The sequence below is a fragment of the Notothenia coriiceps genome, unplaced genomic scaffold (genome assembly GCF_000735185.1).
Source record: "Notothenia coriiceps isolate Sejong01 unplaced genomic scaffold, NC01 NC01_scaffold00024489, whole genome shotgun sequence".
NCBI classification, from domain to species: domain Eukaryota; kingdom Metazoa; phylum Chordata; class Actinopteri; order Perciformes; family Nototheniidae; genus Notothenia; species Notothenia coriiceps.
Window position 1 is genome coordinate 164709 of NW_011357190.1, and position 22500 is coordinate 187208.

Sequence of the window (22500 nt, forward strand, 5' to 3'; positions counted from 1 at the left end):
ACTACACCCCCATCCTCCCACACAGACACACACACCTCTACAGAGGAGCCTGTTTCTCTGATCTTGAGAAGAGTTTTCTTTGTCCTTATTATTTTCACTCTTCTTTCACAGGACAACTACACCAATGATATTTTTATCGGTGTGTCTTTCATTGGGGTGTTTGTCAAACACAGAAATGGCCGATCCATCATGCTCCACAAGTAAGCCCCCCACTCTCCATCATATTTATCTATTTCTGACCCTATCCTTGATCATGAGGTAGTAGGGCTAATAACAATAAAGAAATAAATAAGAATGTTTTTGAAGTTTGTGTGGGAAAATTCATCCTTGTGTGCATTTGTTTGTGTTTCCTTGTGTATGACAGGTGGAAGGACATTGGTACCATAGCGCACAACAAGTCAGCCATCACAGTGGAGATAACAAGCAAAGACGACACCATCATTTTTCACATGGTGAGTGTTTAGTCTGTAGGTGCTCTCAGCACACACACACACACACACACACACACACACACACACACACACACACACACACACACACACACACACACACACACACACACACACACACACACAGGCTTTATACAAGGTTTCTAGTGGGAAGTTAAACAAAGAAAACGCACATCACATTCCCAGATATCCTTGCACACAAATACCGGCTCTTTATTTTCCATAAATACAACCGCTGTGTTAATTTCAAATATTAATGTTTTTGTCTCTGTGTTTGTATCTGCAGGAGGATATGGAAATGGCCAAGTACATCGCTCGTCTTTTTACGGCCAGACACAAATTCTATAAACAGAACAAGATCTGTGCAGAGTGAGTCCCGAGGCCAGCTGAAGGCCGTTACAACACTTATAAATCCAGTTTAATATCTAAAACAGAGTTTATTAACCTTTTGAAGGCTATGTAAAAGAATGAAATACCAAAACAAATGGTATTATCTTGAACTGGTGATACAGAGTTAATGGTTCTTTCAGTTTGTAAATAATCTTCAACGTTTGTGTCTCTTAAGGCCGACTCACTCACCTGCGCAAATCAGGAGAAGAACCACCTGGACCCACCGCCTCTCTCTGGTACCGTCTGCAGCACTTGCATGCTTTGTTGTGGTTCATTTTCATTGGTTATTGCTCAGTGGTTTGACACAGTGTATAAATGAGACCAAAAGTCGGAGGACAGACGGCCAATTTAAGAGGGAAGACAGAAACGGCTGTGGTTTGAGATTTGACTGCTCTCCCACTCAGGGCGGCACTTAATTGTGCCATGGAGCCTCAGTTTGAACGTGTGTTGGTGGTGTGGTGGGTGTTGTTGGAAAGTTTGCAAGGGTGTTACTTGGTGTGATTTCCGGTGCGACAATGAAGGCAGTGATTTGTGCGACTCCCTCCCTGCTGGCCAGACAATGGCTTGGCTAAATGTGGCACAATAGCTGTTCATTCAATCCTCTCCAGCACTCTGTTGTCAGTCTCGGGAACCACAGGCATCGCTGAATGACAACTCCACGGCCATAGAGTTGATCTTTCACCTGTTGAGTTAGGATATATTGCAGTGTGACTCACTTAATGGCTGCTCCAATATCTGTAGATAATGATAATGTCCATTGCTTAATGGAGCATTACAAATAATTGCTTCTCCTTAATTGCATTTAATGTGTTTCTTTATTCAGCCGCGGCCCCAGTCCTGCAACTTCCAGACAATGCATTCCCAGTATGGAGAGCATCATCAGGACACACAGAGCTCTCAAGGTACGTGTAAAACACACACACACACAAACACAGACACAAACAGCTTCAGTAGAGTACGTTTCAAACCCTCCGGCTCCCTGCTTTGACCACAATGTGAGTTAAGATTGGATCCTTCCTGGTGATTGAAGCAGTTGAATGGAGCTAATTGTGTCTTTCCCATCAGGCTCGGTGTGACTCACAGCCCATTTATATTTGAACAATCTCCCAGCCAATTAGAGCCCAACGTTTGGGGTGCAGAGCGATGACCTCATTTTGTGCTTCACTCTTTCATTGACTTGTTCACACACTCAGTCGGCCTTTTAATCCGAAGAGCTTCCCTCTTGTCGGCTTGTCAGTAAAACGGAGCAAGTGGAAAAATATCCAGGGTGTGCTACTATGTGTGGGTGTGAGATCATTCTGTAGTGTGACCTCAGGCTTGAGATTATGTATGTCTGCCTGCTTGTGGGCTTGAGATAGTTTCACATGAGAGAATGCTCTATTTGTTGAGTAAAGAGGAATGACATGCATACCACTGTCTCCTCCATAATGGTGGGAAGAAAATATTTCTAAGCTTTCCCTCTCAAGTTGGTCAACTAAGGGGATCAAATGTTCAGATTTCTTACAAAGGTTGTTGGTGCTGCAGTGCAACCAAACCCAAACAATACCCAATTTGATACATCAACGCCAAACCCAATTTAAACATGCTCAACTTTGAAATAACCGGGTTTTCAGAACTTCAGAAATGTACGGTAGTCCATATCATGTCATTTAATCCTGGTTTAATTCCTTATATGTAATTTCGTCAGATTGAATGAATTTCATTAATTTATCTATGACTTTTTGTCGGTCACCCATGATCTTTAATTTGTTCTATTGTTTATGTACTGAAGCTAACAACTTCACTAACAGTTTGGACCCTTGGTTTGAGATGTATAAAAAAGATATATAACAAATTATAAAATGTCTTTCTCTTTTGATCTTTAGACAGCATCTTCCATGACGAAGCCTACTACAAGTCAGAGACTAGTCTGGATCGCTGCCCGGCGGAATTTCCTTTCCGAAATGGTACCGTGCCCAATGGGAGCATGTACAGCAGCCCCAGCCTGAGCTCCCTCAATCACTCCCAGACTTTTGTCCCCCCCTCGCCCATGTCCTCCAACCTCAGCATCCCCGGCAGCGAGCTCATGCGCCCTGACTACATCCCCAGTCACCGCCACAGCGCCATCATCGCTCCGTCCTACCGGCCCACGCCCGAGTACGATGCTGTCATGCGGCAGAAGCGACGCATGCTACCCGCTCACCATGACCTCCACAGCCAATCGCTACGAAGCCTGAACATCAGCAATGCGTGTGCTTACCGCCAGCCTGAGGCTCTGGTGTATAGCCAGCCAGAGATGAGGGAGAGGAGCCCTTATCATGGCCTGGGGCCCAGCCCGGGACCTTACGCACCACAGGTACAGTTCATGTGGATGCTCTGTGTTTGTTACATTTGGTGTTCATATCTACATCTCACACAGTTTCTCTATGAATGTTCACCTTGCAGATCAGCTACAGTAAGCCAGTGTCCCATGGCCCTCATCAGGGAGGACCAGCCACCAGTCAGGGCCCCTGTCATTCTCCCTGCGTTAATGGAGGGGGAGGCGGCGGTGTGGGTGGAGGTGTAGGAAACTCCATCTCTCACACTGTCAGCACACCTGAGCTGGCGAATACCAAACAACAGGGGAACGTGGGAAGCTATGCAGTTACAGCGAATGTGCTGAGAAACCACATGACGCGCCCTCCTCCACCCTACCCTTCCAGCTCCTTCCGCCCGGCCACCAGCACCCCGGACCTGGCCAGCCACCGTCACCGCTGCATCGGGGGCAGCAGTCCAGAGCTGGTGACCCGCATGGTGCAGCTGTCGGTCAAGACCTTCCAACCGGACAGCTCGGCCGTGGTGCACCAGTCCCTGCAGGAAGTAAGTGAACCGTTAACGGCAGCTGCTAAGCACCGCTCCACCCTGGGCAAGAGACACAGCATGGAGGTGATCAGCAGCATGAGAGGAGGTGGAGGGATGGATGGCCTGAAGGGTATGAATGCTCCCCTTCATCGGAGGAACACTCTCAGAGAACATGTGATGCCACCTCAACCCCAGACTCATCCTCAGCAGCCACAGGAGTTGCCCATGCAGATGCCTGTCCAGAAAGCCTCTGAGGTTTCTGTCGCGCCACCTGAGTCTGTGGCCTACCAGCATCAAAAGACTCTCTCCAATGCTACCATGCTCATACACAGTAGTGAGAGTGAAGAAGAGGAGGAGGAGGAAGAGGAGAGGCCTGAGTTGGACGTTCAAATTCCTGGTCTCAACGAGGGCATTAGCGCTCAGCTCCAGGCTGCTCTGGCCAAGCTGCCAAACAAACCCCCTCCGGACTACCCTGGCCCTCCTAGACCTGCGAGCAATGTTCAAATCCGCAACCACAATCACACTCACCACCACAACCACAATCCAGGCCCGCATAGCAACCAGGGACACATGGACCCAAACCAAGCCCAGGGTCGGGCACTCAAAGCCGGGCATAGCCCTGGGGGTGGGGGGCCTGGAGGTGGTGGTGGAGGTGGTCCATCTGCTGGTGGGACACTAACCCGAGGGGACCAAGGTGGGGTGAATGGGGCAGTTTTAGGTCCCTCCATTTCAGAACCGGACCTAACTAGTGTGAAGGAGAGAGTGAGGAAGGAGCCGGTCAAAGAGAGGCCGGTGTCGGAGATGTTCTCTCTGGAAGACAGCATCGTGGAGAGGGAAATCGCTCAGAGGGTAAGACAATCTTTACACTGTTTATCTTCTACAACTGTGCCAACATTTTTTTATAAACACGTGCTATTTTTCAGTGCTGAAATTCTGAGTTGATCAACAGACTTCACATCAATGTTGACAATCGCAAAACCAGCACTTATTGAGGCTTTCAACTTTCCAGATGTGAAGATTTGCTGCTTTTCCCTGTATTACATTATTTTAAATTGTATACTTTAGCAATCTACAGAAAATATTTCAGGTTTATTGCCAAAAGTATTACAGTATTTAAGCATTAAATAGATTCCAGCATATACAAAGCAGCAAAAACAGGGTTTATATTGTTGTATATTAGTGATGTAGAAAGGAATGACATGTACCCAATCGTTAAACAATATGTTGAATAAAAGTTAATCAACCTAAACTTCAATGCAGCCCATTATCCTGTACAAGGCAAACATAAAAACATCACCATATTGCCACAGTCTTTCAGTCTGTTGTTTTGCTAGCTAGTTCCATAGCTCCTGATTAGCAGTAATCTGGGGTTCAGCACCTGAGAGAGTAGCACTAGGCTCTGAGTCCCCCCAGGCAGCTAAAACCCTATAAACTCCTCAGATTACCCTTTGTGTTGGGTGTTCTTGTTTATGCCGGCTCTCTTTTATGGCACAAACATTTGACACAGCAGCGAGTCCAGGTATAAGTTAAAAAATATAATCGCCATAAACCTGTCTTGTTCAAAAGTTACTTGTTGTGGCCGCTGTTTATGGTGTAAATCAATAAAATGTTCCCTCAATCCTGAAGTCCAAAGCTTTTATCCCTCAACGGTTTTATCTCATACCTAGAGGACACCCCCAGTGACCCCCAAGCTGTTGTTTTGACTGTCCCACAGGGAATGAAAGAGGTGGAGCTGTCCTGGAGGTTTAATAGCATCAGAGATTAGGAGAGGTAATCCTCGGAGGAAGGAGGGACCGCTCAATGTGGGTCAGAGTTTGGCTAGCGCGGTAGAGAGGAAGAAAGACAGGGTGACAGAGGAAGCGTGTGTTCTGTGAAGAAAAGGAAGCTGAAGAGGTAGGTGGGGAAAAACTAAGAACTGAAAGAATGACACGTATTTTCGAAGAAGGACAAAACAAGGATAGGAGTTGAGTTGAGGTCAAAGTCAAATGGATAAGAAGTTGCAAGTCTGCTCTTAATGGGCTTTACATTTCTGTTTACACCTTTGGTCAGAATATCAGGGGATTGGTACGGCCAGGTTTGCCCTACAAACAGGACACACACACACACACACACACACACACACACACACACACTCGTTAGCACGTCAAATTCTCCCCACCTACTTTACGCACTCACATGTGCACGCTCACTCATTTGAAGCCAGCGCAGGTCAGTCAGTCTTGCAATGCTGCCGATGCCTGTAACCATGACACCGGGATTTTCCTCTCTCCTGAAGACGCTGGAAAGACAGAAGATGTCCGTGGACTCCATGAAGAGGCCGCTGATGATGGCCGCCCTCAACGGCCTCTACGTGGCCCGAATGCCTGTCTCCGAGAGTCCTGCAGAAGAAGGGGCCAAAGCGGCTACAGACGAACGGGTAAGATGTTTGCTCTTACTAAATATATGTGAAGCCCTTTGAGTTTTTCATATTCCAATGGTTTCATCTGTGTTAGAGGAAGTCTTTTTAAAGATCTAGCGATGGGCACCTTTTGGTTTGTTTTTCAGTTATACAGTATGTGCCGACTTCAAAAGATTATGCTGTTATGGTCGCATTTTCTTCTTGCTACTTAATGACAGTAAATGTTACTCTTGCTAAACCTTCTGGGATGTATTATAATGAGAACATAGTAGGTTTATTATTATCCTTTTATGGTACAATAGTTAGAAAACAAGCCCTTTGGAGCTCTTTTTTACTCCCACTTGCTCAGAGACTTAATAAACCTATATAATCACACCACAATTATACAACTGTTGCTTTTCTGGATTACGACTCTTTTTATTCAGATAATAATTCAATAAACTTCAATGCCCAAAAAGCTGTCTTAAAAAATGTAAATGTTCTGATTAGAGAACCTTTTGTCAAACTTACAGGCTCCCCAACGGTTGCAATGATGAACTAAGATGAATGTTGTCGCTGTGAAACTCAAAAAGGGCCTCTGATGGTCACACTGTTTAATGCATTTTGTTTTCCAATTGCTGTCTGTTGCCTCTCTTCGGAGTCTGGAGGTGTGAAACGCAGCCTTTGTCCCGACCGTTGCTAAGCTAACGGGGGCAAGCCCTAAGTGGGCTGTGGAACGCGTGGCATGGTGGTGCTTATCGCCTCTAGGCCGGTGGTATGTTAAGAATGTGACCCGAGAGAGAGCGAGCCACACAGAAAGAGTGATAGAAAAAGAGCGAGAGACTGAGATGCGGCCCTCTCAAACACGACTGGACTAATAAACATGTCCCTATCAGGATGAATACTGCACATTCTGCTCTTTCACAGCTGCGTTGATGCATGCTTTGAGTTCTTTGATATTATAGCCAGTGAGCGGTGACGAACGTTTATAAATGCAGACGTGTATTATAATGAGATTTCTGGATTCTTCTGGTCTGAATAGTCTTTGGTATGGTGGAATGTAAACGGATAAAAGCCCCTCGGAGACTGAAAGAGAAACCTCTGAATGACTAACACCCTCTCCTTTCTCTCTTTCTCTCCCTGTCTCTCCAGTGTAAGACCTTGGAGTTGAAGCTGGAAGAGGAGCGGGTCTTCACTGAGTATGAGCAGGTGCCCAAGAAGAGGACAGACTGTGTGCTCACCACGGCAACTCTGCCCGAAAACACGGAGCGCAACCGTTTCCGTGACGTCGTCCCCTACGAGGAGAATCGAGTCGAGCTTGTGCCAAACAAGGAGAACAACACGGGCTACATCAACGCCTCGCATATCAAGGTGCGCTCGAGAAGTCGCGGACTAATGAAAAAGGGAATTTGAAAGGATGATTATAGATCAGACTTGTAGTTTTATTATTCATAGACCTATGAAAACCAAAATGTAAGCTTTCTCACGAGCCAAGAAAAACTAGCCTTTGTGGCAATACATTTTTCAGGAACATTGCTTATTTAGCTTAAGTAGCTAAATCTATAAAGCAAACATTTGATCATTAGTTGGTTCATAGATAAACCAGCGCCAGTCAGACCTCAAAACAGTTAAATGAGAAAGTTACAGTTCTTTCTTTGTCACATCCTTCACTTGTGTCTTGATACATTCACCCAGTTGCTTTAATCGATAAACGTTTTCTCCTTAGCCAAGAGTAATATTTGTTTTGTTAATTTGTGAACAATTTTATGAACGAATATAACAACTGCCTCTTTAGAAAGATAACATCATACTCCATTGAATGCTAACTGCTTCAAAATGACAGCCTGGATTTTACATTAGGGTTCAAGATTCTTTATTTGTCAAACGAACATAGCTAGAGTAGTTATGTCGATGAAAGTCTTAGGTCACAGGCTTCTCCAACATTGCAACACAATAAAACAGAAAACCAGAAAAATATAGTGCAAGTAAATATTAAAAAGTAAATACAAAAATAATTAGACATTAGACTTTATCATCTGTCAGATTTCTGTGTGAGCAAGTATAGAGGAAAATAATAATATTGACTTTTAAAATAGCCATATTTCAACAAGTGTTTTATAAGATCCAAGTTCATGTGTTTGGCTGAACAATTAGTCTCAAAGTGCTTAGCAACACCCACATCATACACCACAAATTGAAACGCAGAGCATAAACTCGACACATTGAGCTCCCTGCTCGTCTTTGTTGTGGTCATTCCTAAGCGGCGAAGGGTTTGGAGGAAAGGATGAAAGGAATCTGTCGAAGGCTGTTTGGGCCTTTTTAAGCTCTCAGAGCTCGTGGAATTCCCAAAGAATGTGGTCCAAACTCCAAACCCTCTTAAGTCAACCTGAGCTGCTCTCACTAGCCCTCTATTCATGCTTAGTTGCAAACAGTGTGTGCCACAAGCTCGTGTGTCTGCATGACTTTGCATTTCACCAGAGCAGCACTGAGTCGCTGCCTATCGCCGTGTAACCCTCTTACTTTCTCCCGTCATTTAAGGTAACTGCCAAAGAACAAAGGGCCTGGTTTATTCCCCATCCCTCTCCTAATACAGTGTTTACAGTCACAAGGTGGCCTGAGGAATTAGCCGGGACGTGCTCATTATGTAATGGCCCTCTGTGGTCGGGCTGAATTGAAGATGCTGTGTGTTGCCTTGTGATTATTAATGAAGGAGACCAAAGGAAAGCTAAAGAAGAGGGTTTTAGAAATGAGAGAAAAGACTCAGTCTGTGGTGGGAAATGATGTTTATACTGCCCTCCGGTGGTGGTTCTGTCAAGCCGTGTAAATACGCTTTTAACATCTATATTTGAACATTTGAATTGACAAATTTCTGGCTTAAATGTGAGCTTTTATAAAATTAAAATGTGTTTTTTTAATAAGCAAGTTAGCTTGTTTACCCATAGGTAGGCTGATTATTGTTCACATTGCAGTAAAGAGATGCAACAAATAGCTGATTAATTGATTAGTTGTTCGACGGAAAAATACTTTATTATACATTTTTTATGTAATCTTTTATTTAAACACATTTCAAGTAAGGGATTTCACATTCAACTGAGTGTTTTTGGGTTTAGGATAGACAAAACCAGATATATTCAGGGCCACCCTTACAGATTTTGAGAAACTGGAATCATCATTAATGAATGAATCAAGAAACCATCAGGAGATTAGTCGATAATACTAATAATCACCTTGCTACTGTCGCTGTGTTCTCCATGCGCAACAGAACACTAATTGATCCTTTATTTGTGTGTGTGTGTTTTCCCAGGTGATGATCAGAGGGGAGGAGTGGCACTACATCGCCACCCAGGGCCCGTTAGCCAACACCTGTGCCGATTTCTGGCAGATGGTGTGGGAGCAAGGGGTCAACGTCATCGCCATGGTTACTGCCGAGGAGGTACATACACACATATGCCCACACATGGCACACGCAGATGTGGATATTTTTCACCCGCCAACAGCTGGTATCTTTCTGTGGGAGAAATAGGATAACAGTGAGAGTGTGTAACTGTGTTTCTGTTTTAATGTTTAAGTGTCATGAGAATCACCATCCCCTTCTTCTCTTGTTCCGTGCAGGAGGGTGGCAGGCCCAAGAGTCACCGCTACTGGCCAAAACTGGGCTCCAAACACAACTCGGCCACTCATGGTAAATTCAAGGTGACCACAAAATTCCGCACGGACTCGGGCTGCTACGCCACCACGGGGTTAAAGGTCAAACACCTGCTCTCCGGCCAGGAGAGGACGGTCTGGCACCTGCAGTACACTGACTGGCCTGAGCAGGGCTGTCCCGAATATGTCCAGGGATTCCTCTGTGAGTGTCTTCATTATCATCATCATCCTCAGTCTGTGTGAATGTACCTTTTATTAAGACTTACCAAGAAGTGAAAAACAATCTAAATGCCTTTATTACTCTAGGACATTTTGTGAAATGTACTTTCTTGAAAAGAGATATTACAGTCATTCATGTTGTGAAAAAGTAGCCAGAGCCAGCAGGCAGTTAGCAGCCTAGCATGAAGACTGATAGCAGGGGGTAAAACTACCAGAACATCTAATCCAAGAGGTCAAAAAACTGTAATTCGTGGTTTTACTTTTTATTAGTCACGTTAGCTTCTTCCCTTACTGCAGATTTGAAAACTGAGTTAAACTTACCCTCTCCAAAAGACAGCGCAGTGTGTAAATGTGTTTCCTTTAGAAGCAGCATGGGAGCAACAAAGCAACCCATACACACATTAATGCACACAATGTTGACAATATTGCTTACTGTACATATTTTATATTCTATAATTTATTGCATTCTATTTCAATGTAAATTACTACTTTACTTTATTGCTATCTTACTATATTTTTTATTACAGTATTCTTAATATAGTTCGCTATCTGTGTTAATTTTTTTACATTTTTGTTTTTTATTACTTTTATGTATGCACCACGACACCTAGTCAAATTCCTCGTACGTGTGAACCTACCTGGTAATAAACCCGTTTCTGATTAAACTGAATCTCTCTACAGCCTACCTAGAGGAGATCCAGTCTGTTAGGAGGCACACCAACTCCATGCTGGACACCTCAAAGAGCCTCAACCCCCCTGTGGTGGTCCACTGCAGCGCCGGGGTGGGTCGCACCGGAGTGGTCATCCTCACTGAGCTCATGATCAGCTGCCTGGAGCACAATGAGGTGGGTGCACTTTCAGGGAGGGTCAATTATGTATTACAAATATCCTAATGAATACACACCTTACTTTATGTGGGTAAAAATCACAAACACAGGTCATTTGTTTTGCAAATCAAGATTTTGCAGACCTTGTGACATTAAAAAAACATTGGAAGTATATTTGTTTAAAGGATACACATCATTTGCAAAACTATAAACACTTTCTCATCCAAGTATGCACACTAGGCAAATACAGATATCCAGATAGTATCCTCTATCAGTGTAACTCTGGGTGTGTGTTTTTATAACCATGATGCATATGGGCTTGTCACTGCTCAGAATATTGTAGCTCAACAGACACACACTTCTTCTCATCTCTATTCATTTCTAATTTTCCAATCACCTTATTTTGTCTCCTTCCCTTCAGCCTGTGGAGGTTCCCACCATGTTGTCGGAGCTGAGGCAGCAGAGGATGCTGATGGTGCAGACCATCTCCCAGTATAAGTTTGTCTATCAGGTGCTCATTCAGTTCCTGAAGAACTCCCGCCTCATCTGAGCCGGGATGCTGACCTTTGACCTTACATGACGTGGCTGAATGGAACTCCAATGGTACTTCGAATTGGCATGAGAACTGTACAACAGATGCAGTGTTACCGGTCACTGGTTGGAAACAAATACAGAGATTCATGCTCAGTTTTATATGTTGCAGTTTGTGGAGAATCTGGTGGATTTTCCAGACAAAATCACCTCAAGGGAGGCAAGGATTTGTGTAGGCTTGTATAGAAATCGAACACCATTTCTCCTCATGTGGTTCTTTGCCCCCTGGGTTTTACTCTTGGACCTGCTCATGGAGAATGCACGTGTGTGCGTTCTCCACATGCAGGTGTCTGTCCTGGAGATTTCATACCATCAGATCTCTGGTTTCAGGTTGAAAAGGTGGCCTGCCTGATACATGTCTCATTCATAATTCAGCCATGATTAGAAATGGCACTATGCTGCATGAACAGTAGGTGGCAGCAGTATTACTTCTATTTTCTACACTCTGAAAGAGTTTGCCAAACAAAAGTATTCCTTAAACCACTCTTCTAAAATGTTCCTTTTATTTCTGACAGAGTATTAATAATACAGCAAATATTTACTTTAACATTGTAACAAATGTTTTTATTTATTTCTATCAACATTGTTTTCGCCTTCACCATTAAACGGAGCATTAACAAGCATGTCGATCCTTTCCCTGTGGATTTACATTTTTCCTCCTTGAACACGTCTTAATTTTTACCGTAGTTCTTTTGGAAAGCCTTCTCCGTCAATTCCAAAAGTGTCACTAACGCTTTCCTTGACACATTTCTTCTAAGGTCCTGCTCCACATGCAAACAAACAAAGTGCTTTTTAACAGTCACTTGTTTCTTGAATCACAGCTCCCTGTGATCCACTGTGTTTTGTCACTTTTCCCACTGAGAAGCATTTCAAAAGTCTAAAAAGTATTTGTCCAAATAAATGGAGAACATTTATAGATATCATGGCACTCGCAGTAAATAGAGAATTGTTTCTGATACAGCAAACACTGTACACGCTGTGTTATTGTGCCTTATTGAAACAAGGAGAAGACGTTTCCTTGTTTTAGGGTCCTGGATGTGTTTTCAAAAGTGAAATCCTTTTTTTTACCTCCAAAGATTAAATCTTAAAATCGGTATTTAATAATTTGTGTTTGTTACAACATTTCAAATCGTTTGCCTACCTCTGAGGTAAAGATTTGGCAGTATGAGGTGGTTTGGTTTTGAAAGGACGCATGACACAAGTGACTAAAAAACAATGGCCTTTAATACAAATCTGATCCAAGCCTATAAGATGACTTTGATGCTATGTTCCTGGTTCCTGTTTATAAAACTTCACTTCTTTCACATTCAATCTTCTTTTTTATTCTTCTGAATCGTGATGCAAAGCCAGCCATGTCCAGATTAACTTTGTAAATAATGGGCATGTGAGAAAAGATTTCTACAAATGTTTTATATAGTTTCTTCTTTTGACTTGGTACCCTAAAAATACCGCAACATAATAAACTATGCATGCATTTTTATATTTCAATGTATATATTCTCAAATAAGTATAAGCTTTATGCTCTCTTGACATATAAGTGTTTCTTTGCACTTCTGTTCTCTTTGTGACAGTATTTTCTCACACGGCATTCCACTGTTTGTTTATATTTAATTTTTCCCCTTCATTTTTCTTTGTGGCAGAACTCCCAAATACGTTTCAAAGTATGTGTACATATGTTTTGTATATGCGTTTTCAGTGCATAAAGTCTTTTGTTTTTCTCTCCCCAGACATGTATGAACCTGTCGTACTTGCTTATTATGCAATAAAGCCTTATTTTCTTTAAGACTTTGGCCACAAAGGAATTTATTCTGGAATGCTTCAATCATTCCCTTTATTTTGCTAATGTACGCGTTGAAGAGGGTCTCTCACAGTATCGTAGAAATGTATTGGCTCAGAGCAACATGAGTAAAAAGCAGATTTAGATTTAGTGCTGAAAAAGCAAAAATGATCCTGGATTCAAAAAACATAAAAGTTCTTACATACATTCTCTGACGGAAAAAATCCAAAAGTCCCAACATATTTTTATTGCTTGAAACTTTGCATAAAAACATGAACGCTAGTATCTTTCCTTCAGGTCCAAAGAGATCAGAAAGGGCCTTCAGTTCTGTAAAGTTCTGTATTGATTCCATTCTTTTTTGGTCATCTTTTGGTAATTTCTTTGCGCAGCTCTGTCAAGTAAGAGTGATTCTTCCCATGAGCCACCTCCATTATGGCCATTGCCTGTGAAGAAGAAATATATAAATGTACAAACATCTTACAGCATGTTAAACCCAGTAAAAATGCTGGCATCTATCGATTGGTAATTATTACCCGTTAGACAGTTTACTTTTATGGCTTCTATTGTTAAATTAAAACATGGTTTTTGGGAAAAAAAACATTTTGTTTCCTCTTAAGTTATTGGAAAAAGTTATAGCGTCGTTACCAAAATGTATATTATATTTTCATAATGAATTTGAAGTTGTTCACTGTATTAAAAGGGCCTCTGAAATGCTTTATGTTAATATAAAAGTATGCTGTAAAAGGTCAGCAGGTCATTTTACCTTCTTGAGAGCAGTGACTCCCACTGAGTACCTCTCCATGCCCATGTACAGTCTGCCCAACTTCAGGTACATGGAGGACACATTTAAAGAGTAGGGTGGATACAGCTTGCTGAAATGGAAAGAGAGCATACATAACTTAGCTGTTTTTTAGACAAGAAAATAAGTCTTTAAAAACATTGCCATAGACATCAGTAAAAGCCCTTCAAAGTTTCTCATTACCAGTAGTGTTTGAGGATCTTCTCGCCGTATCTGATGGCCCCCTCGGGATCTTCCATGTAAAGACAGACCCCCATGGCCTGGTACATCATGTGAAGCATGTAAACATTGGCGTCATCAAAGACAGCTCCCATCTCGTCCAGGCTCTGCTCACACATCTCCAGCAACTCACTAGGGGGTGCCACAGAGTCAAGGACTACAACAGCTCCATCGGAGGCTTTAGCATAGACGTTTTTAAAGAAGTGGACAATGACGTCTCCCATTAGTTTGTGGACTGCTGTTTTGGAGACTTGAGTTTTACACGCAAGGTACACTGCGAAATAGATGCTTAATCGTCTATTTTACTCTAAATCGGAACATCGTTTACTAAATGAACACCGTGATATAATGGAGAAGTTACAAACTGATTTTAGACAATGAACTCATTAGGAAAATGTTTTTCTGAGGAAGGAAAATTATAAAAAAAAAATAGCTTTTTCTCATAGACTTCTATACAATCTTACTTATTTTTGCGGGCAGTGGTGACAACCCCTGCTGGCTATCACTGGCACTGCACTTTTTAGAGCTGGAAGTTTCCACTTGAAACATCAAAGTGCCTGAGATGATATAATCAGACTTGACTGAAGAATGTCACTGGATGTACCAGCAGGTTATGCACAATAAGTGCAACACAAGAGTTGTTATTAAGTGCCATTAAAAGGATATTCTTTATCTGTTTGAAAGCCCGGAACTCTCTGATGGTTTTCCTGGCGTAGCGCACCATGCTGCTGATGACCTCTGGCTCTATGGGGTCACTGCGCTTACGTGCTTTTAACTTTGCCTTGTCCTGCAGGAAAAGACAGGACAGAGAGGACATTAATCAACCAAACCGTAAGACTTTGTTTCTTATTTTACACAGGAATTAGAACGGCAACTGAATGATTGTATGAGCACTTATTGTGGTGTCTTACCTTGGACTTTGTCTTACATTCCTGGCAGTCACAGGAGAAGTAGTAAGACTCTCTCAGCCTGTTGTTGCGGTCGTCTGTTGGATAGAGCAGGTCGATGTAGCTGATGAGCACCTATAGAGGGAGGAATAACACACATCATGAAAGAATCCTTAATAGTGCAAACTCCCCTTTATTGCAGATTTCCTTTGACTTGAATGTCTCAATTTACTCCCAGATAGATCCTTAACTAGAAGTTGCAGGGTCAGTTTGAGAATAGCCCCACAGTCTCTTCAATCAGCTGCTGAATACCACACAGTACTGAGCAACAGATGTCATGTCATACTGTACACCAGAGGTCATGCTGCTAATACCAAAGCCTGTCTTTGACTTTCTCACAAGTTGACATCTCCTATCCCATTTTTTACTACTTTCTCAACCATAATATATTATTACCTCTGTATATACTAGATTCAAAACATTCTAATTTATTTCCAAATTTTAGGGAATAATTTGACATTTTGACAAATCTGGTTGATCGCATTCTTGCAGAAGGTATCGATGAGAAGATTGACACTACTCTCATGTCTTTATGGTAAATAAAAAGCTAACAGCAGCAGCCTTTTTGAATAGCTTAGACTGGAACAGGGCAACAGCTAAAGTAACAACCTAATTCCTACACGAAAGTAACCTGTGGCATCTTAAAGACAAGACTCCAGGAAGTTCAAAATGTAGATATCTTGTCAATTCTCAAATATTACTGGAAAATGAAGTATTTTGTCATTTTAATATAGCATTTTTGTTATTTACTACTTCAGAAGTAGTTTAGTAACTCTTTTTTATTTGGATTTGGCTCAGGCTGCAAATTGTGTTGTATGGAGCATCACCGACAGACACGTTTCACACTCTCGTAATAGACACAGCTCCTTTCTCCACACACACACTTTGACCCAACCCCCTCTCATGACAGCTGTCCCCTTTCCTCACTTCATCTCCAGGCTGCATGTTCTTCACCGCCCGAATCTCAGCCGACGTCCCGTTGTATGTGACTATGACGCTGGGAAGACAGCTGTGGTTTATCAATGCCACACTGGGGAGAGACAGAAACAAAAAGGAAAGATACAAATTAAAATCCTAGCTCAAATGTTTTGTCATTTAAAGAAGCAATAAGAATTGCCAACTTATTGTTACTATGAATGAAATAGATTGCTAATTTTAAAGTGCTTTAATACTTTGCTACTGCACTGAGAGAGGTCTTGAGTGTTCCTAAAATATGTGACCATGTATTTAATCTTGGCGGCAGCTGGAAATAGCATCAAAAGGAGCTGACAGGGCAAAATCCCTTTCTCACTGCAAGTTTTAAGATCTCCGGCTTCTTTGGAAGTCTGTTACATATGCTCTGAATACTGACCCTTTAGTTGTAGCATTTAGCAATAGAGTAATACTGTATATGGCCATTGTTAACCAGTATTTTTTTTAAATTCAAGATGAAGAGCTGTGGTTCAAATCAGATAACCAAAAATAAAATGAGGCAACTTACAGATCTCCAAAGAAGCAAATAACAGAAAAACACTACTAAGACATTTAGAAATAGAAAAGAGACTGTGTGAGGAGGGAAGAAGATACTCTGTAACATTCTGTACCTTTAAAGGTGTTGTTGAAATAGCACAGGATTAAAATCTGCTTTTATGCATGTGAGCTTTTCTTCTTACTCTGGGTAGACTGCAGTACCCATGTGGGACAGTTCATCATCTTCTATGGTGAAACCATTACAGGACACCTGTTGGATAAATGACATACGGAAGAGGAGTAAAGAGTAAAACAATGTAAATACGACTAATCTTTTGCCTATTTTACGTGAAATCATATAACTTCAGATGACTAATTATGTTTGTGTGTGTGTGTGTGTGTGTGTGTGTGTGTGTGTGTGTGTGTGTGTGTGTGTGTGTGTGTGTGTGTGTGTGTGAAGTAGTAGTAGTACCTGAGAGAAAAGTGTGACGAGGTCTTTATGGTTGGGCAACTCTAAATGTTTGGTAAAAAATCGATGCAGTCCGGCAATGTCGGACTCGTTCATCTCTCTTTTCTCGTTATCTACGTCCTCCTCATCTGTTAGAAGAAGAGGGACAGACATGTTGGTTGATTGAACGATTCATCTCTTGCTAAACAGGGAGGCATGCATTGCAGAAATCATTTTAGACTATGATTGACTTTAACTCATGAAAAACTAGTTTGGGTCATTTTTAGGAAATCAAGTTACCAATTTAATGACATAAAAGAGTTACCGTTGAGAAAATCTTGCACTTCAGTTTGTCTTTAAACCTATCTATGATTAACCAACCTCATCCTGTTTTAACTGCTAACATTGCTATTGAGCTTACAAGGTGAAATAATATTTGCAAAATGTGGTAATAATATTTTTCTTATTCCAGGCTTTTTGTCCCCAGCTAATGTAGCATCAAGTCGCTATGATAACGCCGAGCTACAGAGGTCTTATAAGCTAACTACCGGTACTCTTTTTGTGTAAACATATAGACATATGAAATATAGACAGTCAATAGAATTTATTTTCAGATTTTGAACTGAACCTTAAAGGTCTCCTATTATAACATTTTGAAGCATATATTATAGGTCCAGAAAACATGTCTATGAAGTGTTTTGCTCAAAATACCAAACAGATCACGCATTCTAGCCATGCCTCATACCCCTCTATTTCCCAGAAGTGCTGATTATAGCTTTAAAAAAAGAAAAAGAGAGGAGAGCTCATGTAGGAGAATTCTACCCAGATACTCAGCTAAATGATTAAACTTAAATTAAATTTGTGATTAAACACCATATTATGTTCCAAAGCACATCAAGGATTATTTCTGAAACAGTCTGGAGCTAAAAAGCTTTTTCTCTCGCAGGTTTACCACAAGGTGAACATATCCTGCTCCTTTACACATACTCTTTCCAGTACAGGTTAGCTCTGAGTGTTAGCGATGCTAATGTAAACAAAGACCATATTACTTCCAAAACACGTCGCGCATTGTTTCTGATAGCGACGTTTCTGATAGGGCCGTGGGCAAAAGCCATCCCACATTTCCGATATTATGTCATGACCGCAGCAAATCTGGATCAGTACCTTCGTACCCCTGTTTTTAGAGATTTGGGTACGGAGGAAAAGAGAGAGGGTTTTATTTTGTGAGTCTCCTGACACACCAGGGACACATATTTTTGTATAAAAGATATCAAAAAGTGCATTTTTCATAAGAGGGGACCTTTAACTATGACTTAGTCAATTAAACACCATTTAACTTACAGACACTTGTGTAGGCAGCCCTGTTTGTGAGTCTGAAGTGCTCCTGTTTCTCATTGAAGTTGTTACACATGTTACATTGTCTAATGGCCATTCCATATGATATATATAGATGTGGCTGTTGGTGTTTCCTTCTCTCTAATCTGAATAGGTTGTACTTTTTTAAGAGGGATATCTGTGGACACTTAGGAGTGAAGTAGAATCTATCGGAGTCGCTGAACACCCTATGGGGAAGGGTAAGGGTTGTTCCCAAAAAGAAAAAATGAAATCACAAAATAGGATTGCATGTGTGTTCAAGACGCAATGTCTTACGTGATTGTATCTCTTCTATGAGCAACATCTTCTCCGAAGCACATCTTTCTTTCTGCGTTTTCTGTGAGAAACAAATCAGTGAAACACAGATATGAGCTCAATGAACCACAGGATGTGCGAGACAAAACATTTCAGAAAGTTGTGCTGCTTTTTATTAACTTTCCTACCTTCTTGGCGAGGATCCGGGCCACGAGGCGGGATATTTCTGACGGGCACCAGTTCTCTCCAAAAGCAGTTAAGGCAGAGCACTCCAGTTTGTGCATTGCCCAGTCCCCTTTCTGCACAAAAACACACATACATATTATAACAGCACACAAAAGAGCAAACATGTAGTTTGAAGCCGATTAAAAACCTGTGGTAGAGCCAACTATTTACAGTTTAGGTCTCACCACAACAGAAGGCCGAACAGTTGGCGTTTACGGCCCCTGAGCCACACTAGCACCATCTGAAGCTTCAAGCCGTCAGTGGGATGTGACTCCTCACTGTGTTGAGCTATAGTGTTACCCTCACCCCTTTAACCATCCACATGCAAACAGATCCATCCACCCAGCAGAAAAACTAAATCATAGGATCCCAAATAACATTCAGACATTTCACACACAACATCCTGAACACCTTTATGTCACAGTTTCTTAGCCTGTTGGCTTTTCATGATTCATTTCCAACCCATTATTGCAATCCACAGACAAAAGGGAAATGACAGGGAAGTGAGAGGACAGTCACAAAGAGGGATGAGAGGTTTTTTTATGTTCAGTTTTATCAGTAAAAAACATTACCCAGTCTAACTCTGGGTAACCCAGTCTATGTTTAGAAATTGTCTCCCAACCCCCTTTGGTGTCAGGACCCCCTGGTCAAGTACCACTGACCTACATCACAAGGGTTCATCCCCTTCAGGAATCATTACACTGCAGTCATTCTGCACAGTCTCCCCTCTTACACTCTCATACCTGGCATTTGGCATTGCAGTAGAAGGCTTTCTTGCATTTCCCACATCTTGCCAGGCCTTCTTTCCTATTCATGACAAAAAAACGGGTCTATTAGCTCATGGATTGAAAACAGAATACAATTAAAAACATACAGAAAGATTCTATCATGTCCTGGTACGACAAAAATAAAAGATGTGCCTATTAACCTGCATACAAAAGACTGATCCACATATAGCCAACACTGTGAATGTCTGTATCTGAGAATGTTCTTGAATGTGAGTCTGCAGCTGCTTAAGTGTGTAAGTGTGGGTTCGGACAAATAAACATCCTCCGTTACTTTGAGACAAGAAGCAGCAGTTGCTGGTGGCCCGTCGTAACTGATAGCAATGAAGGGTTTAAAACATTCTGTGGTATTAATAGAGTTGGCATTGTGTAGGGGCAGCTGTCTCTCTACCTCACTGAATAGTGAAGCAGTCCAACAGACCACACATTTCATGTTTAAACTCTAGCTATTTAGTAGTCAGGCCTAGTCAAGCAAACTGTGTTGTGAAACATGACAGGCTAAAGCTGGGAGAACACTTCCTTATGTAGGGCGCAGGTATGATACAGAGGTTCACGCTAATGATTTACTCTCACAGTCATGTATTCTGCAATATGTGCAGAGTATCCAATTAAAGAGAGCTGAAACACACAAAGTTAATTCTCTACAAGTGTTGTCTATGTCTGTGTTTTGTAAAATCCTGTGTTTTTAAAAGAAAACGTAATATTCACAATGTTACTACTGATGGACAATCATCCTACACACCAAGTCAAAGCTGTGTCAAGAAATACTGTGATAATTGCAGGGGGAAAAACACACAAAATACCAATTTTAGAGTGTTATTTTTAGTAATATTTATTTCATTTTGAAAGTGGCAAGTTTCCCAGAAATAGCCCATAGCAGTAACTGGCAGCATTTTGATTGAGTTGTATAACTTAAACGTGTCATAAAAGCGACTGGAGTTGTCACATTTTAAAATAAACCTTTTAGTAAAAAGTATTCGTTACGTTTTGCATGATGCAATTTGAACCTTTTATCTTAGGTTTGCCTTTTGTGAATTTATATTATTGCAATCAGTTTATTTTATTTAATCATAAGAACTTAGCAATGTGTGCGAGCCCAAAGTAAAGATGTGTTTGAGAGTTTGTCTTAAAGTTATAATCTTCTGCATTTCTTTCATGCCATCCACATCACCTTTCTTAACGCACAGCATGCTGGAGGAGATCATGAAATGTGCACCGTGACTTATGATTAAACAATTGATGATGCTGCGTGTCATTTGAAATGATTTCAAGAGAATATATATGCACTTGTATGTATAATTTGTTCAAATGTATAATAACTGATTTGTGTCAGCAATATACTGTATACCAGAGCTATCCTTGCTATTTGAAACCCATCCATAAATCACAATGTAGCTGCAGATGAAATAAACTGTATTAATCATGATGCTACTCAGGTAACAGCATCTTAAGCTTATGTTCACTGTATTCATAAATACTCGTAGGCTACAGTGGTTCTGAGAGGTTACACATATAGACACATGATCTATGAACTAGATAACCAAAATAGATTTATTTGAGTGACGTTTTTACGACAAGACGCCTATATGGTGCAGTGCTTGGTAGTGAATAGTAGGCTATAGAGACTTACTCATTAAGACATTTGGTAAATTGAGATTCTGCATCAGTAATGTATAGGCAAATTAAACACTTTTTTAACTATCAAATGACACTCAAATACTTTGTCATAGCAGGCATGGCTAAAATAACCCGTCACTTACCTGGTGAAGCAGAACTCACAGTAGCAGCCTCTCTCCTTTACTGACAGAACATAAGAGTGCGCAGGAGTGGAAAACAACAGCTCTCCAGTTTTAAAGGGCTTAGTAACGCGGAGACCTCGCCCTTTACCCGGACTGTCAAACCTCTCGATTCCCGCGATGCTGCCCGTCATAGTGCCTCCTTTTGAGCTGTCTTCCTCCAAAGTGACCCGTTACCCAGGAAGACCCGGGAGTGAAGTGGGATGTGGCCCCTCAGCTCCGAGCGTTGGGGCGTCAACCTCCCAGTAATACATGTTGGTAAAGTGAGTTTACTGTGGGGAGTTCGACACACATTCAGCAGTTTTTGTTTAAAAGTCTAATTTGTTGGAAAACATCCATGTCATGTGAACCACTGACTTGACGGAATTTTTTCACATAGGCTACTATAGCCTACCATAGTTTTTAAATATACTTTCTACTTGATTTGACTGACATGACAATTTGTATGTGATATGTTTTACTATAATGTACCATATAGCCTACTTGGACATGTTTTCTACATAAAATACTATGACTATTTTGTTCACATACTAAACATCATTCAACATGTTAGCCTACTTTGTTACTTATTACTCTGATATTTTCCAACATATGATTTTTTTTTTAACATACTATAGGTCTACCATTACTTTTTTCAGATATTTATGAAATGTTTCTGATATTTTTCTGACATACTACAGTATACTATGACTTTGGTACTTGTGGGTTATCTGTCACCACTTTTTAATTTCATTTTCCAACTTTTTCACAAATACAGATGTGTGATATCATGTCGCCATTTTCACAAAAATATACTATTTGTTTATTAAATTATTTTTATTTCTCAAAATAATCTCTACAATCTAACCCTAACCCTAATCCTAACCCTAAAACAAAAGAGACAGATAGCCAACAAGTAACTACTTTTTTTCGCCTGATATTTTTCGACATACTTTTTTTCGACATACTATATACTATGACTTTATTTCTGATATTTTTCGACATACATATACTATAACTTTTTTTCTGATATTGTTCAATGTACTATGACTTTTTTTTCGACATACAATACTATTATCTTTTTTACAAAATACTATACTATGCCTTTTTTATAATATTTTTCGACAAA

General features: G+C 41.1%; 2 protein-coding genes across 2 annotated transcripts in view; one reads left to right on the forward strand and one right to left on the reverse strand.

Moving 5' to 3' along the window:
* The window catches only part of LOC104955031 (protein tyrosine phosphatase non-receptor type 14), a 24531-nt gene extending 11430 nt beyond the window's left edge, over window positions 1-13101 (forward strand). Inside the window, exons 7-19 of the mRNA XM_010782256.1 lie at window positions 112-200; window positions 365-452; window positions 736-818; window positions 1015-1075; window positions 1663-1741; window positions 2705-3174; window positions 3264-4508; window positions 5935-6075; window positions 7189-7407; window positions 9341-9469; window positions 9649-9883; window positions 10582-10745; window positions 11149-13101. Coding sequence (XP_010780558.1) covers window positions 112-200; window positions 365-452; window positions 736-818; window positions 1015-1075; window positions 1663-1741; window positions 2705-3174; window positions 3264-4508; window positions 5935-6075; window positions 7189-7407; window positions 9341-9469; window positions 9649-9883; window positions 10582-10745; window positions 11149-11277 — 3132 coding nt within the window. The 3' untranslated portion in view covers window positions 11278-13101. The remainder of the gene's footprint in view (window positions 1-111; window positions 201-364; window positions 453-735; window positions 819-1014; window positions 1076-1662; window positions 1742-2704; window positions 3175-3263; window positions 4509-5934; window positions 6076-7188; window positions 7408-9340; window positions 9470-9648; window positions 9884-10581; window positions 10746-11148) is intronic.
* LOC104955030 (N-lysine methyltransferase SMYD2) lies at window positions 12134-21590 on the reverse strand. Its single transcript, XM_010782255.1, has 12 exons — window positions 21357-21590; window positions 19555-19618; window positions 18775-18885; window positions 18608-18668; window positions 16982-17106; window positions 16713-16780; window positions 15988-16090; window positions 15025-15135; window positions 14780-14900; window positions 14078-14252; window positions 13859-13967; window positions 12134-13538 (listed from the first exon to the last, which is right to left on the reverse strand). The coding sequence occupies exons 1-12, from the start codon at window positions 21524-21526 to the stop codon at window positions 13458-13460; spliced, it is 1299 nt and encodes a 432-aa protein (XP_010780557.1). The 5' UTR covers window positions 21527-21590; the 3' UTR covers window positions 12134-13457.
* Window positions 21591-22500: the final 910 nt, after the last annotated feature.

Coding starts and splice junctions, on each gene's coding strand:
- LOC104955030 (XM_010782255.1), bottom strand. CDS start 21,526: ATGACGGGCAGCATCGCGGGAATCGAGAGGTTTGACAGTCCGGGTAAA. Junction 19,619..21,356: donor TGTGAGTTCTGCTTCACCAG/GTAAGTGACGGG, acceptor TGTCATGAATAG/GAAAGAAGGCCTGGCAAGAT. Junction 17,107..18,607: donor CATAGAAGAGATACAATCAC/GTAAGACATTGC, acceptor TTCTTCTAACAG/ATGAGGAGGACGTAGATAAC.